The sequence below is a fragment of the Polistes fuscatus genome, unplaced genomic scaffold (assembly GCF_010416935.1).
Source record: "Polistes fuscatus isolate 324 unplaced genomic scaffold, CU_Pfus_HIC Scaffold21, whole genome shotgun sequence".
NCBI lineage: Eukaryota > Metazoa > Arthropoda > Insecta > Hymenoptera > Vespidae > Polistes > Polistes fuscatus.
The window spans coordinates 464,504-482,143 of NW_025113098.1; the positions used below are offsets into that span (position 1 = coordinate 464,504).

At 34.0% G+C, this 17,640-nt stretch overlaps 1 protein-coding gene across 1 annotated transcript; it reads right to left on the minus strand.

Moving 5' to 3' along the window:
• Window positions 1-9,186: 9,186 nt before the first annotated feature.
• Window positions 9,187-11,115, minus strand: LOC122517844. The gene has a single exon (XM_043636440.1). The coding sequence runs from the start codon at window positions 11,113-11,115 to the stop codon at window positions 9,187-9,189; it is 1,929 nt and encodes a 642-aa protein (XP_043492375.1).
• Between the last annotated feature and the right edge of the window lie 6,525 nt (window positions 11,116-17,640).

Consider the following 17,640-nt stretch of genomic DNA (forward strand, 5'->3'; position numbering starts at 1 on the left):
GTCCAATCGCAGGATCGATTTTAGAACACTTACGATTAATCTCGCACGTAACAACGGGGACAACGGACTTTTTCGTAATACTCTTACAATTTGAAAGAAATTGAATGAATGTATTTCTGAAAAATATTCATGACACACACACACATACACATATTCGATATTATATGTGTAACGGAGTAATATTAGTTTAGGATAGGCTATAGGATAATCTAATCTTAGTTTGTTTTACGATAGAATAGAAAACTTATGGAACTGTAGAATTCGTAAGAAAGGGTCCTCTTAAGAAAGGAATATAATATTTATTTCCGATCAAATAACATCTGGCGATCTATACTGTGGAGATTCCGAGAACGCTTTGTACGCACTTCCACTCTGGGGTGTTACGTAGATTTGGAAGAAAGACGGTTGATGACCAATGATGGATCAGAAAAGGGACTAGGACCGCCTTGCGTACCCTTTCCCCCTCCGTCGGCGATAGGACCGATGCATAAGAAAGAGGGTTAGTCTTACGATTGCGCTTCGAAAAGTATTATGATTGCACTGGAGTTATGTATTATGATTAAGTATTAAGAAGCCTTATGGTATTATGTCGAGATTTTAAGTGGTCGTATTATGTTGAAGTGTTATGTGTTCTTATTGAGTGATTATTAGTTCTTATGTCTTATGCGTTACGTCTTTTATGCTTTATGTTTTCTTACGTTTATGATTATGTTATTTTGAAGCCTTATGTTTAAGTGATTTTATGTATGATTAAATATATGTGTACTCTTAACTATTAATGAAATGAAAGTACGATTTATTTATTTATACCCTGTTGGATTTTATGCAAAATAATTATGACAATTATATCCGTCATTTGTTTATCATATCATTGGTTTTTTTTTTTAAATAAAAGTAATAAATAACAGTTCAGAAATGTGCGTGGGTCAGTTCAGAAATGTGCGTGAGTCAATTTACAGGTGTGTTTGATTCATTTCAGACGTGTGTATGGGTCACCGTTTGACTTACGGTGTGTGGAGGGGGGGTTAAATACATAATTTCACCATCATTCCATTATGTTCTCTTAATCATTTAAATTCACTCGTCGATACATTCTTTTATTTATTCCAACACACATACACACACATATCTGTGATATCCAATCGAACAATAAAAGAAATGGCTGCTTCAGCGACATAGGTTTCGGTTATAAGCCGCATGATAAATTCCATCGTTACTTGCAGCTTAACCGATACATGTGATATCTCAAATAAACAAACGCATACAATACAATCTACACGCAACATCAATCTCTCAGTTTCAGTCTCTTTTTCTCTCTTTTTTTAAATTTAATGTTCGGATATGTAAAATATTTGTTCTACTGTTTTATAATTTTTTATTTGTTTACAAAAGAAAAATATTATTCGTGATTAGTTATAATATTCAGGTACGGTGTCTATAATAACAATTTTATTTATATAAATTATAATATTGAAATATATTTACATAATGTTTGCGTTAAATAATGTTTATTTTGTCGCAGTATAATTTTGCTAATAATAAAAAAGATCGATTTCCCGAAAATAATATGTAGATTAAAATCGTGCAACTCAAAATCATATTTCACGTTGAAAATAAATGTACATGTGAAACAGTATTGTTATATAAAAGAGTATTATTTATTTTTAGTAAAAATAACTACACATTTTTAAATAAAAATTCATTAATTCAACACGATAATATACACAGTAAAAAATTCACAAAAATAACCCATTTGGTGGTGGTGGTGGTTGGTATGGGATAAACAAAATAATGTCATATCATTTTTGCATTTGTTTGTCCCGAGTAAAATTAAAATGCAAGTAAATACGTAAATGGAATTTTTTGTTCAAATTTCTTCAACCATGTTAAACCGAAATGGTGATAATCGAACGCTATGTAAATCGAGGGCCAAATGTATTTGTTAAATAATTTTTATCCAGCCATATTATAATGTTTTTATTAACAAATAGAAATAGAAATTTATTATCAGGTGTAATATTTAAGGTACGTTATTTAAATAACAATAATACGATATTAAATTGAATTTCTAGAAAAATGTGTATAGTTTAATAGAATATTAAATCATTTATTAATATAATTAACTATATAATAATTATATAATTCTAGAGAATAGAGATTTATGAAGATATACGAAAAATAATTAAAAGAAAAAGATCTTTACTCATATGTGTGTGTGTGTGTATGAGATGAAACGAATAAAATGATTATTATTTAAAAATTTCGTATAATATCGAATATTCTTTCATTAGTCTTCAACTTTCATAATTAACGATTTTATTATCGCATCGAGAAAGATTCTTTTACATTTAATTAGATATGTTGACATTGAATTGTTAGATTGTTTAAAATAGGAATTACGAGAAATAGAGAGAAAGAGACAGAGATAGCAAACCACAGATTACACGTGACTTTTTCTTATAATATGATATTAAATTAAATTTCTAGAAAAATGTGTATAGTTTAATAGAATATTAAATCATTTATTAATACAATTAACTATATATTAATTATATAATTCTAGATAATAAAGATTTATGAAGGTATACGAAAAATAATTAAAAGAAAAAGATCTTTACTCTTATGTGTGTGTGTGCATGAGATAAAACGTATAAAATGATTATTATTCAAAAATTTCGTATAATATCAGACATACATGCTTCGAAATATTCTTTCATTAGTTTTCAACTTTCATAATTAACGATTTTATTATCGCATCGAAAAAGATTCTTTTATATTTAATTAGATGTGTTGACATTGAATTGTTAGATTGTTTAAAATAGGAATTAAGAGAAATAGAGAGAAAGAGACAGAGATAGCAAACCACAGATTACACGGGACTTTCTCTTAATTTCAAAAGTATTTGCTTTTAAACGTGTACCAAGAGGGTGGGTGGGAGGGGGGAGGGGGGAGGAGAAGAAGGATGGAATTTAACGTTTGTCCGCATTCGGCCGAGGTCTCCCTCAAAATAATTTAGCAGAGATTGCAACAGTGTTCACCGTTCGTTCGTTCGTTCGTTCGTTGCTCGATTTTACGCGGTTAGGATGGAGGAAATTTTTGCGGCCGTGTAGAAATTCTGTGGGGGTGGTTGCAATGCCCACTAGCAGCAGCAGCAGCAGCAGCAGCAGCTGTCATGCTGACCAGATCGCTGAACGAATTTCGTTTCCGAAGTGAATCGCTTTCGAAATTCATCTTTGCCTGGAAATACGAATGCGCACCAGGCTTTCCATTTGTCGATTTTTCACAATCAATTATGTATGTATGGTGTTTACACGAATGTGGTAAATCTACTCTCCTTCTTCTCTCACTCTCTCTTTCTCTTCCCCCGCCCCTCTCTGACCGAACCCTTCATTCATCCATTTCTCTCTTGTATTACGATACTGTTCACAGTGTACCGCAGATTTTATTGATCGATTACTGGATCGTTCCTGTTCCTAATTTCTTTCTTTCTTTCTTTCTTTCTTTTTCTTTTGTCGTTATTCTTCCTTTATTTGTTTAAAATTCGAAAAATTACTGGATAACAGATATTTTCTTGTTGTTTATTTTATTTTATATATATATATATAATAAAAGTAATATATGTAAATATACAGTACTGTATTATATAATAAAGTAAAAAATAATGTATAGTAAATATATAATACTATAATAATAAAAGTAATATATGTATTATAACTATATAGTACTATATTATATAATAGAATAAAAAATGTAATATCAATATTGGTAAAAACGAACAAACTTTAATATATAATTATAATTAATTAATAAATAACCGTTTAATCCAGTATCGGCAACACACGTATAGGAATTTTTATTTATTTAAAATAAAATACTCAAATCCCACATATATATACACGTAAAAAAAAATAAAAATAATGATATAGATATGGTATTTCTCTGATGAATCTTGAATCAAGAATATAGAGAAAAGGTTGGCTGGTATTATACGCGCATGCGTCACTGAGCTATCGAAATATTCCCACGTTTCTACAGAAAATAGAAGAAAGGCATACGTGAAAGAGCTAAAAGGCACGTTCTTCCTCGAACGATCGAATTTCCTCGAAGAATATTACGGAAATTTGCTGTGTCTCTTCTTATACCTTTCCTCTTCCTCTCCTTTATTTTTCTTTTTTCTTCCTTCTTCTTCTTCTTCTTCTTCTTCTTCTACTTCAAACTTTCCTGCCACATTTTCCAGCAACATTTTTTTTCTTCTCCTTTTATTTTTTACTTTTCTTTTTTCATTCGATAATATAGTTGACGTTCGTCAACAACCGACATATTAAGACGTATGAGATACGTACATCAGAGAAGCCAAGTTAGGGGTGCGATGATTGATGATCACAGGCTTGACTGATTACTAGGGACCCACATTTTTTTCTGCTATTCCTTTTTTTTTCTTTTCTTTTCTATTCTTTTTTCAAATACCTAGTGATTCATGAACAACCAAAATATACGCACGTTCAAAGTATATTATCTTTATCTCCCTTATCTCTCCCTTTCTTTCTTTTTTTTCTTCTTCTTAAAACATATATACAGAAAAAGCAACGTGAATGTAAAAAAAAAGAAAAAAAAGATGAAATTTTCAACTTTACAGAAAGGAAGCTTTGCTTTCTTTGTTATTTAAAATTCCTTACAATCAATAGAGAGTTTGTATAGTTTCATGAGAAAAAAAAAGAAAAAGAAACGATCTTTTGTGTGTAATATAATTCTAAAATATGTTTTTATATATTCCTCCATCTTGGAATTTTTAAAAATAAATTCCATCTTTTTAATGGAAGATATTTAATATTAAAAAAAAAACAAAAAGAATTTTAAATTCGATCTTCTTCTCTCTAATTAAATTATTTTGTAATTCTTCAAATTGTATAATGTAAAATATACTATAATTTATATTAGTATTACAATATTATATTACATTATATAAATATAACTTATATATATATATATATCTTCTTCTTCTTCTTTCTTTAGTTTAGGCAAATTGCCTGTTTCGTAAAAGACGTTTTTCTGCCTATTGCACTGTTAAATTGTCGCACCATCGTTTTCGTGGGCGTCCCGTGCTTCTGCGGCCTACAGGTGACTTATCCCGTGCAATTCTGACAATTCTTCCGTTGTCCATTCTGTTAATATGTTCGTTCCATTCTTTTTTTCTTTTTAGTATCCATTCGTTGATGTTTTCCACTTTGCATGTTCTTCTTATATCTTCACTTCTCTCTCGATCCAGTAGTGTTTTCCCAGCTATTCTGCGAAGAATTCTCATTTCGGTTGTCTCTAGTAACTGTTTCGTTTTCGCCGTGTCTGGTCGAGTTTTGCGGTATGTGACATAATAGGTCTTACCATTGCCTTGTAGATTCTTGCTTTGGTCTCTATGTCAATGTTTTTGTTTCGCCATATTGTGTCATTCAAACAACCCGCTATTCTGGATGCCTTCATTGTCTGTTCTCTTACCTCTGCTTCAACATCACCATATCCTGAGATTTCTATTCCTAGGTACTTAAATCTCATTTCCTGCTGAATAACCTTCCCTTCAATTTCCAGTTTGCATCTTAACGGCGTCTTTGATGTTGTCATGCATTTAGTTTTCTGGGCCGATATTTTCATGTTGAATGATTTGGCTATGCAGTTAAATCGGTGTAGTAGACGTTGTAGATCATCCTCATTTTCGGCCACTAATACAGCGTCATCAGCATAGCATAGGATGGTTATTTCTTCGCTGCCCATTTTATATCCTTTTAGCAGTCTTACGTTTCTTATTATTTCGTCCATAATGATGTTAAAAAGCAGGGGACTTAGGGAATCCCCTTGTCGGATACCGCGACCTGCATCAATCGGTTCAGTCAAGGCGCCATTTATCTTTGCTTGGATCTTATTGTTTCTATAGATGTCCTCTATGGTCTTGATAAGATTGTTCGGAATTTGCCGGTTATAGAGGAGGTGTATAACATCCTTTAGCTGCACTCGGTCGAATGCCTTTTCCAAATCAATGAAACACATATATGCTGGTCTGTTGTATTCAATTGATTTTTCTGTTATCTGTCTTATGATGAAAACCGCGTCTGTGCACGATCTGCCTGATCTGAATCCCTGCTGTTCGTCTTCCAGATTCGTTAAGCTGTTAATTTTATTCGTTATAATCTTTGTCGCTAGTTTTAATGAAGTGTTTAAAAGATTGATTCCCCTGTAGTTTGTAGGCAGCTTTTTGTCTCCTTTTTTAAACATAACTATAGTTGTACTAGTTCGCCATTCGTCAGGTATTTTGTGTTGGCATAATATTTTTTGGATTAGGAATGTTATTTGTTGTGTGAGACGTTGACCACCATATTTTATTAGCTCGTTTTGGATGCCATCTTGCCCTGGGCTCTTCCTATTCTTTAGTCTTCGAATAGCTGTTTCTACATCACTGGACTCAATTTGTATGTCGCTTCTGGTTATTATTTCTGGCGTATTTAGTTCCGTTTGAGGTTCTTCTGATTTATAGAGCTCTGTTAAGTAGTTAATCCAGGTTTCTCTTGTGATCTGATTTGTTTCGATCATTTCGTTGACCTCCTTTCTTTGATTTCTAATAAATCGCCAGATTTGTTTTTGGAGTCCATAGAAGTCACTCTCCATTCTTTTCGAAAAAATCTCCCAATAATGTTGCTTTGTTTGCCTTACTAATGTCGCTGTTTGGTTCCGGATTCGTCTATACGTTTCGTATGACTCAGGTGTTCTTAGTGTCCTATAGTTAAGGTATGCTATTTTCTTTTTTTTGCATATTTCCTTAATCTCTGGGCGGAACCAAGGAGTTTTGATCATTCTAGCCCGGTTTTTTACAGTTCGTGTTCCCAGGGCTTCATATGCAGCTTCTAAAATGTTGCTTCTTAGTTTCTTCCAGGCTATGTTTATGTTATCTTCTTCTTTTATTGGGCTTTTTTCGATTTTTTCTTTCAACCTGTTCTCATATAGTTGTTTAGTTGGTAAGTTCCATAGTGACTCGATGTTTATTTTCGATTCTTGAGTTGCTCGGGCAAGATTGCTTTGGGGTTTAAACTTCATTCTTATTTTTGCTAGTAGCAGGCTATGATCGCTTCCTACATTCGCGGAATTTAACGTCCTGATATCTAGTATTTGGTGTGGTTGAATGTATCTATTGGTAACAATATAATCAATTGTGGATCTGAAGCCTCTGGTGTTGCTGTATGTGAATTTGTAGTGCTCTTTGTGGTTATAAAATGTATTGTTAATCCTTAGCTCGTTAAATGTGCACAATTGTGTCATAAGTTCTCCATTATCATTTAACACATTTTCGTTGAACCTTTGTTTAATTCCAGGTATTATTTCGTTTCCGATGCGGGCGTTAAAATCTCCAAGGATTATTATTTGTTGGTTACTTGGTAATGATCCGACTAAATTTTGTAGTTGGTCGTAGAAGGCTTCTCTTTCTTCCTTCGATTTGTTATCTTCGGGTGCATAAATTGACACTATATTTAACTTTTTGTCATCCGCTTCCATTTTTACAACCAAGATTCGTGAAGATACGTATCTACATTCTTGTATGTTATTTTGATACTTCTTAGACACTGCGATGGCTACCCCTTCTTTTGCCCTGATTTGTTGTTCTACCCCACTATATATCACTAAGTAGTCTTCGTACTGTATTTGCCCTTTGCCTTTCTTTTTGGTCTCTTGTAAGGCGCAAATATCGATGTTATTATCCTTCAGTTCTTTCAGGGTCTCTTGATCTTTATTATTGAATGACTTGATGTTCCATGTAGCCAGTCGCATTATGTGTTCTTTCTTCCATTTCTTTGTCCATTTTCTTGCGTGTGTCGTCATCTGTATTTCCGTCCTGTTCCGAGGCCAAAACTCTTTTCTATGAGCAATTTTCTTTTTTTTACGTTTGGTAGGGAGCTAACCTGATCCAACAACCTTCCTCCTTTTCCCGGGCTTAGGACCGGCAACATGATCGCTGATCTGCGATCATGCAGGCGGAGTTATATATATATGTACTTCCAATTAATAATAAAACCGTGTTCTTATACAGCTGTATTTATATCCGATTAAAACCGATAAAATAAATCGAAATAAACACACAACGAATAAGAGATTGAAAGAACGAATAATCAAAATGCTGTTGAGGTACCGGTGCCCTTGATCGGTAATACGCTTTTTATTTATCGTGAAGATGCTGTGATGTTCGTGTTCTCGATTGTTGCTGCGTTGTATTTCGCTGTTGTCGTAATCCTACGATGCGCTGGCTTCGGTTTTGTTGAGTTAAGTTCTTTCGTTCTGTCATGATCTTCTGTATCGTTCGGTTACGATATATTGAATAATTCGTTAGGATGTATATTCTTATAATAATGAGGTGCGGGGCGGCACGGCCTCTTATATTTAGGGAATGCTCGTCATCCCTTCTCTGCGCCCATTAGCCAATAGAAAAAAAGACAATCTTTATGTTATAGTCTCGCACGAATAAAATATATAACGACCGTATACGTGGAGACGACGCATCAGTAGGAACGCATTGAAATAAAGAAATTCACCCGACACGACGGCGCCGAGTGTTTACTTAGTAAGTAAACACCGACCCAATTGGTCTGAAGCACGAAAGGACCGTTGCACCGATACCTCAGATAGCCGTTTGTTCGATATATCTATAGTTTTTAAATATGAGCCTTTATACGTTGTTCGTGATTTTCATGATATCGAAATCTATGCTATGCCGACTTTTTATGTAGTTGCGTACCGACGCAACATACCGCCCCCCTTTAACGGCTCCGTTCAAAATTGCCCTATTGACAACTTATAATATAAATCATTAAAGAAGATTAGACTTATGATATATACATTTGGCGCTTAAAAATATTATAAAAAATGTGATTTAATTGTTCAATTTCTTTCGTTGGTCTCTATATCGTTTAATAACGGAGATATTTTTTTTATACTTCGTTTAAAACAACCATTGGCGGTTTTAACCGTGACCGCTCGTGTTATACCATCAGCACTGGGATCTAATTCCGTCACTCGACCTAATGGCCATTTTAGAGGAGGAGAATTGTCTTCACGAAGAGTTACCAAGGTGCCTATCCCTATGTCGTCTGCCATGCCCTTGTGCCACTTCTTGCGTGTTGTTAGTTCGTTTAGATATTCCTTGTTCCAACGGGACTAAAAATGTTGTCTCATTTGTTGTATCTGCTGCCAGTGCGATAGCCGGTTGCATGGTAGGTCCCGATGATCGTGTTCTGGCAAACTAGTTAGCGAGTCACCTATTAGGAAATGACCGGGAGTGAGGGTACGAAGGTCATTAGGATCATCGGAGAGAGGTGTCAAAGGTCGAGAGTTAAGGATAGCCTCTATCTCGAGTACGTAAGTTTGCATTGCCTCGTATGTGAGCAATGTTTCCCCAATTACACGAATCAAATGGTGTTTAAACGATTTCACCGCCGCCTCCCATATTCCTCCGAAATGAGGTGATCGGGGGAAGATGAAGTGCCACCTGATCCCCTCGTCCGATAACTTACGCGAAACGCGATCTTGCAGTACATTAGCGGCGCCCACGAAATTTGTTGCATTGTTTGAATATATATCCGAGCTTTTTCCCCGGCGAGCCATGAATCTTCGTAATGCCGCCAAAAATGTCTCGGTTGTTAAATCGCTTGCTAATTCTAAGTGTACTGCCTTTGTACTAAAGCAGACGAATATAGCCACATATGCTTTGATACGTCCGCGATTTCGATATTGTTTTTCCTTTAGGAACACGGGACCACAAAAGTCTACCCCAGTATGGAGAAAGGGTCGCATTTGTTGTAGGCGATTCGCGGGCAAATCGCTCATTCGATAACTAGGCATGATTGCCTTTAATCGTTTACAAATTATGCATTTGTCTATGACACGCTTTACACTGGCTCGCCCGTTTATTGGCCAGAAACGTTCGCGGACGGCGTTAAGTGTCGCTTGTGTTCCACCGTGATATATTTTTTCGTGATTTTCTCGTATTATTGCATCTGTAATGAAATGCCCCTTTGGCAATAATACCGAATGTTTTTGTTTATAAGGCAGATTACTTCTTGCTAGTCTTCCGCCAACCCTTAAGATACCCTGCTTATCTAAGAACGGATTGAGAGCTATGAGTGGCGTGAGAATATCCTTTCCCGTCGTGATTTGTTTAATGATGTCGGCAAAGGATTTGCCTTGTATGACCTTTAATATGGTGATTTCCGCGGTTTTCAATTCATCCACCGATAATTCGCCAGTAAACCTATCGCCGATCGACCTCTTTGTGTTGTGAGCAAATCTGAGGCAATAAGCTACTACGTGCTTTAGTTTGCTAATTGACGAATAACGTATAAACACATCTGGTAAAGAATTAGAGGTCGCGAGTGATATGACCTTCTTTATCTCCGGTATTTCTATTTTTTCCAGTATGTTGGGAGGCCAACATGATTCAGACTGAATTAACCATGACGGTCCTGACCTCCAAAGTTCGCTTTCGATAAGTTCAATCGATGTTACGCCGCAAGATATTAAATCAGCCGGATTATGATTCGTGGATATATGCCGCCATTGCTCAGGTGCGGCAATTTCCGTAATTTCTGCTACACGATGGGCTATGAATGTCTTTAATGTGTGCAGCGGAGTATGAATCCAATTCAATACAATAGTAGAATCGGACCAAAAAATCGAGCGTCGGAAGTGAATTCTCCGTAGCGCGTTTTTAGCGGACCTGTATAATCGCGCTAGTATCACTGCGCCGCAAAGTTCCAGACGTGGTAGAGATTGGGTTTTAAGCGGCGCGACCCTAGACTTGGCACATATCAATCGCACTATCGGTTTTAGACCCGTTGTTTTTATATATATGCATGCACCGTAGGCCCTCTCGCTTGCGTTACAAAACCCATGCAGTTCTAAATTCTCGCTGCCATTCGCTATCGTACGTGGAAATTTCATTCCTTCTAACGCATATAAGTTTTGACGGAACGCTTGCCACCTTTCACCTATAATTTCAGGCACGCTTTCATCCCAGGATGAATCTCTATACACGTTCAAATCGCGCGCTGTTTCTATTCCACACCTTTCCTGTACCAAGGAGTGCATCTCTCCTCTGCAAAGAATGTCCAACCAAGAAGATAAAAGAGATATGTGATAGTAAGAGAATGAATGGAAATTATATAATGCGATAGTTTTTAGATATTTATGTAAGATTTTATTTAAGATTCAGATCATTATTTTCTATTTCTTTTTCTTTTTTCTTTTTGTTTTCCTTTTCTTTTTTTTTTTAATCGTTTTTTAACAAACCATTATTGGATTGTCATAATAAATAAATCAGAATATTTTTTAGTTTAGTTCTAATTTAAATGATTTTTATGAGATATTATTTAAGATAAATGTTTCTTTTTTTTTCATTGTCTTCAAATGATCATTGATTATTTATTTAAAAAAAGATTTGTATGGCTTATTACTCATTATAATATCGAAATTAATTAGATTATTTGTAAGATCTCATCTTCCATAAATGAAGAATTTTATTATTTAATTGGTCAGAAAAATGTTGGATTTATTCTAGAATTGAAAAAAGAAAAAAAAACAAAAAAAAGTTTTATTTTAAAGAATTAGATTGAAATAGTCGGTAGATAAAATAGAATATTTTAATTAAATGGGGTGGAAAATTTTTCAAATAAAATGATTGTTAGCATACTAGCGCGGAAAACTTGATTTTCCTCTCCTCGAAACTTTATCTCCGCGAAGCAGACTCTTAAATTACATTAATGTTTTTCTACAGTTAAAGAAAAAAGATAAATCCTTAAATGCAAGAGATAAATGCTCAAATTTTATTTGACTAGATATAAAATTATTGTAATACACATTTAAAAAATTTATATATAATATGTAAAGGAAAAAAAAACGAGACGACGTTGATAGATCTTCTTCTGGATGCAAGGATTAAAGGGCGTTACTGTTTAGATAACAGTTTGTCAGGATTAATAGTTAAGAGTACACATATATTTAATCATACATAAAATCACTTAAACAAGGCTTCAAAATAACATAATCATAAACGTAAGAAAACATAAAGCATAAAAGACGTAACACATAAGACATAAGAACTAATAATCACTCAATAAGAACACATAACACTTCAACATAATACGACCACTTAAAATCTCGACATAATACCATAAGGCTTCTTAATACTTAATCATAATACATAACTCCAGTGCAATCATAATACTTTTCGAAGCACAATCGTAAGACTAACCCTCTTTCTTATGCATCGGTCCTATCGCCGACGGAGGGGGAAAGGGTACGCAAGGCGGTCCTAGTCCCTTTTCTGATCCATCATTGGTCATCAACCGTCTTTCTTCCAAATCTACGTAACACCCCAGAGTGGAAGTGCGTACAAAGCGTTCTCGTAATCTCCACAGTCTACACAACCAGACGTTACTTGATCGGAAATAAATATTATATTCCTTTCTTAAGAGGACCCTTTCTTACGAATTCTACAGTTCCGCGAACTAATTAGAAGCCCGTGTATCGCGAAGTTTAGCAAACGAAAGAATAAAGTGGCATTTCATCTTAACGCGCTCCCCTCATTTCGGAGGTCTGTGGAAGCGGCGGTAAAATCATTTAAGCACAATCTAGTACGAATTGTCGGCGATACTTTATTAGGATACGAAGCGTTATTAACCTATGTTTTAGAAATAGAGGCAGTCTTTAATTCCCGTCCTATCACCCCTCTGTCTAATGATCCAAATGATCTTCGTGCTCTCACACCTGGCCATTTTTTAATTGGTGACTCATTTACGAGTTTACCAGAGGATGATTATCGGGATATACCATCTGTACGTCTATCACAATGGCAACATGTCCAGCAGATGAAACAACATTTTTGGAATCGTTGGAACAAGGAATATTTAAATGAACAGACAATTAGAAAAAAATGGCACAGAGGTGCAACCGACGACATAAGCCCGGGTACTTTAGTCATTCTCCGCGAAGATAACTCCCCACCTCTCAAATGGCCTTTAGGACGCGTAACGGAAGTACATAAAGGTTCCGACGATATAGCACGCGTGGTAACTGTGAAAACCGCCAACGGTTTTTTAAAACGCGATATTAAACGTCTTTCTCCTTTGCTGTACGATTCATAAAAATTTTTAATTGAGATTTAGTAGAAGTAATTATTATTTATGTTTAATACATCTGTAATATTTTGTTAATTGAATTAGGCCAGTCAACGCGGGCCTAACTTCCAGATTCTTAGGCAAACGCGTGCATCTTTGTTCTAAGGGTAAGTTGACGACGCTGAATCGAATGGTGCTAATTTTATTTAAATTTGATCCCGAGGTTTTGAGAAAAAGAGTAAAAAAGGGTAAAAAATGGCCTTATCTTAGAATCTAGGCATTTAATCGAGAAAAGTTTCAAACAAAAGTTGTAGAGAATTGAAAAATACTAAAAAAGTGTTCTATGAGTTATCTTCGTATTTTCAAAAATAAGCGAATAAAATTGGATTGAAGATGGGAACAAAATTTTAAGAGTGGGAGAAAGCAAGCTTATCCCTCCGTCGCGTCTTACACGCAAACGAGCTAGTATGCGTGCGAGCGTCCGTGTGCACTAATACACAAACGAAGGATCTTCGGCAATCTTCGGGACTCTCGGTCTTGAATGAAAGTGCGAGTGAGAGAACAAACCAATACTTCTCTCTTTTTATTTATCATGCGATAACGAGTATTATTGTCCTTGGCCATCGATTGTTGAGCGTTCTGATATTTCTCTTTTATATTTTTTCTTTCGGTAGCGAGAATTTTACGTCTTGGCCATCGTGCGTCGAGCGTTTTGTATACGAGTGCGAGTGAGAAAGAAAACCCATATTTCTCTCTTTCTATTTTTTCATTCGGTAGACAGAATTTTACGTCTTGGCCATCGTGTATCGAGCGTTTTGTATATCTATATATCGGCGTATAAGCGCGGCATTTTTAAATCGAATCTTGATGCTTATGGCACGCCGTTTCTTTATTTATTGTCAAAAATAATGAACCTTGAGTAAAAAAAAAATAATTCATTTTAACAGAAACTATTATTATTTAGTTGAGAGTAAAAATAATAATTAATTTTGTGTCTCGCAATAAAATTAATTAGAATAATTAATTGATATAAATTCTTTGCCTCACAAAATTTATTTCTATATCAAATTGAATACGTATTCTCTTTAAGACGAAATTTAAAATTTAAATATTTTTCCTATTAAATTATGTATTTTATAAAATTTTAAATTACTGACTTTTTGTCTCGTAAAAATTTATTAGTTTATCATTAAATACATATTTGAAAAAGAAGAATTTTATAACCACACATAAAATTAATTCAAGATATATATGAAAGGATATTCTAAAAACGTGGAATTTATTTTTTGTCTATACATAATTTTAATTCATTTTTATTATGTTATAAGAAAACAGTAATGCATTCTGATTATCTTCGAAGTCTTAAGAATTGTACGAAAAAATTGAACAATTACCAAGTGGTGCGTTAGCGTAAGTAGTAACGTCTTCGCTTCTCGCGCTGGGTATTTAACGTTCGATTCTTCGTGGGGGAATTTTTTTTTTATAAGTTTTTCTATCTTTAACAAGAGACGGTCAGTGAGTCTCACATCAGATTTTTTTCAACTTTTGCACTAACGATATAAAATTTATTAAGAAATCAACATTATTACGCGAGTAATAAAGTTACTAATTATAAATTAAATAATATCCAATAAATAACAAAAATTAATTTTTAATGTGCCGAAACGAGACATTTTTTAGGATGGTATTTACAGGATAAATTTGTAATTTAAGTAATAAATCTTCGTTTATTTGTGCAAGATGTAAAAAAATTTATTGCTTTTAATTTTTTTGTAATAATTTTAATTTTTTTCTATATATAATTAGAAATTAGGAAATGTAAAAACAATTTATATAACCAAAGGTTAGAAAAACTTATAAAAAAATAATTCCCCTCACGAAGAATCGAACGTTAATACCCAGCGCGAGAAACGAAGACGTTACTACTTACGCTAACGCACCACTTGGTAATTGTTCAATTTTTTTCGTACAATTCTTAAGACTTCGAAGATGAATCAGAATGCATTACTGTTTTCTTATAACATAATAAAAATGAATTAAAATTATGTATAGACAAAAAATAAATTCCACGTTTTTAGAATATCCTTTCATATATATCTTGAATTAATTTTATGTGTGGTTATAAAATTCTTCTTTTTCAAATATGTATTTAATATGATAAACTAATAAATTTTTACGAGACAAAAAGTCAGTAATTTAAAATTTTATAAAATACATAATTTAATAGGAAAAATATTTAAATTTTAAATTTCGTATTAAAGAGAATACGTATTCAATTTGATATAGAAATAAATTTTTGTGAGGCAAAGAATTTATATCAATTAATTATTCTAATTAATTTTATGGCGAGACACAAAATTAATTTATTATTTTTACTCTCAACTAATAATAATAGTTTCTGTTAAAATGAATTATTTTTTTTTTACTCAAGGTTCATTATTTTTGACAATAAATAAAGAAACGGCGTGCCATAAGCATCAAGATTCGATTTAAAAATGCCGCGCTTATACGCCGATATATATAGATATACAAAACGCTCGACACACGATGGCCAAGACGTAAAATTCTGTCTACCGAATGAAAAAATAGAAAGAGAGAAATATGGGTTTTCTTTCTCACTCGCACTCGTATACAAAACGCTCGACGCACGATGGCCAAGACGTAAAATTCTCGCTACCGAAAGAAAAAATATAAAAAGAGAAATATCAGAACGCTCAACAATCGATGGCCAAGGACAATAATACTCGTTATCGCATGATAAATAAAAAGAGAGAAGTATTGGTTTGTTCTCTCACTCGCACTTTCATTCAAGACCGAGAGTCCCGAAGATTGCCGAAGATCCTTCGTTTGTGTATTAGTGCACACGGACGCTCGCACGCATACTAGCTCGTTTGCGTGTAAAACGCGACGGAGGGATAAGCTTGCTTTCTCCCACTCTTAAAATTTTGTTCCCATCTTCAATCCAATTTTATTCGCTTATTTTTGAAAATACGAAGATAACTCATAGAACACTTTTTTAGTATTTTTCAATTCTCTACAAATTTTGTTTGAAACTTTTTTCAATTAAATGCCTAGATTCTAAGATAAGGCCATTTTTTACCCTTTTTTACCCTTTTCCTCAAAACCTCGGGATCAAATTTAAATAAAATTAGCACCATTCGATTCAGCGTCGTCAACTTACCCTTAGGACAAAGATGTACGCGTTTGCCTAAGAATCTGGAAGTTAGGCCCGCGTTGACTGGCCTAAATGTATGTATTTATTTGAATGCATGTATTTGATAACGTATATGTAAGTGTGTGTGTAGCGTGTTGAACAGAGCCCGTTCAAGGGGGGGCGGTATGTTGCGTAATCCTACGCAAGCGAGTGAGTGAGAGTCATCTGGACGTTTCGAGACGTATCGACGCGTGCCGAGATAAAGCGACAAAGAAACATCTTAGTTACGGTGTAACAGAGGAGCGCAGCGAGCTCCTTGCAGGGCACTTTCTTTCATTTAGCACGCATTCTCCCACCATTTCTATTAGTCCAATCATATGCATCGACAGCTACGTTTCTAGCCTTTCGGTAATTGGTCCGCGCGTTGCATCGTCTTTTTCTATAAAAGCCCGTGCTTTCACCCTTTAACATGATTCTACCACGAGACCTGCGAGCGATCACTTCGAAGAGAACTACACTCCTGCGCTACTATTACATCAGTTGAACAAAGGAACAAGAGAAGAAGGCCACGTGGTCAGAATTATATTCTGCCTTTGGATTAACATTAGCGATAGCTGCCGATAGGCAAGCCATCGACACGTCAGCACCAACTGTATTTTAACCAGGGTTTTTATGCCGAAAGGCTTTTCCCTGCAACGAGCCAAATAAATCGTACTTATTAGTACTGACTGGGCTCAAAAAATATATTTTAATTTATTTTCACCTACCCTCATTCCTCATAAATAAACGATTCCTAACATCCATCTATAAGTGCATTTTCAACGACAAGAAAACCACCGGAGTTCCGATACAAGGCGTCGGTCGTTCAACAATAATATTTTATTTATTATTATTATAAAAGGAATTTATCCATAAATTCATTACTAAAAAAATATTTTTTAAAATGATTATTCTTACTTGCATGTGGATCTTTTTCTTCCCGGGTAAAGTTATCTTCATTCATTGAATTCTTCTTTTTCCTTATAATCTTAACGAATATAAAAGTTATATATACATGAATAAATTATTATTTTATTTCAAACTAATATATTTTTTTGATATTTGACAATTTAAAACAAAAATTATTTCTTGGTATTTTTACCTCGTTTGTTATTTTATTTAAGGGGGAAATAATTTCTTGTAGCCGTTTCCCCATAGATGAACTGTTAAATATAATATTTGGATGTAACCAGAATTTCACTATTCTTGTTGCAGCTATGTCCATCGTTCTAAATAAAAATAAAATTCACAATAAAAAGACGAATATTCGATAATATTAGATTATATTATAAATTTAAAAATATT

Coding starts and splice junctions, on each gene's coding strand:
- LOC122517844 (XM_043636440.1), bottom strand. CDS start 11,115: ATGCACTCCTTGGTACAGGAAAGGTGTGGAATAGAAACAGCGCGCGAT.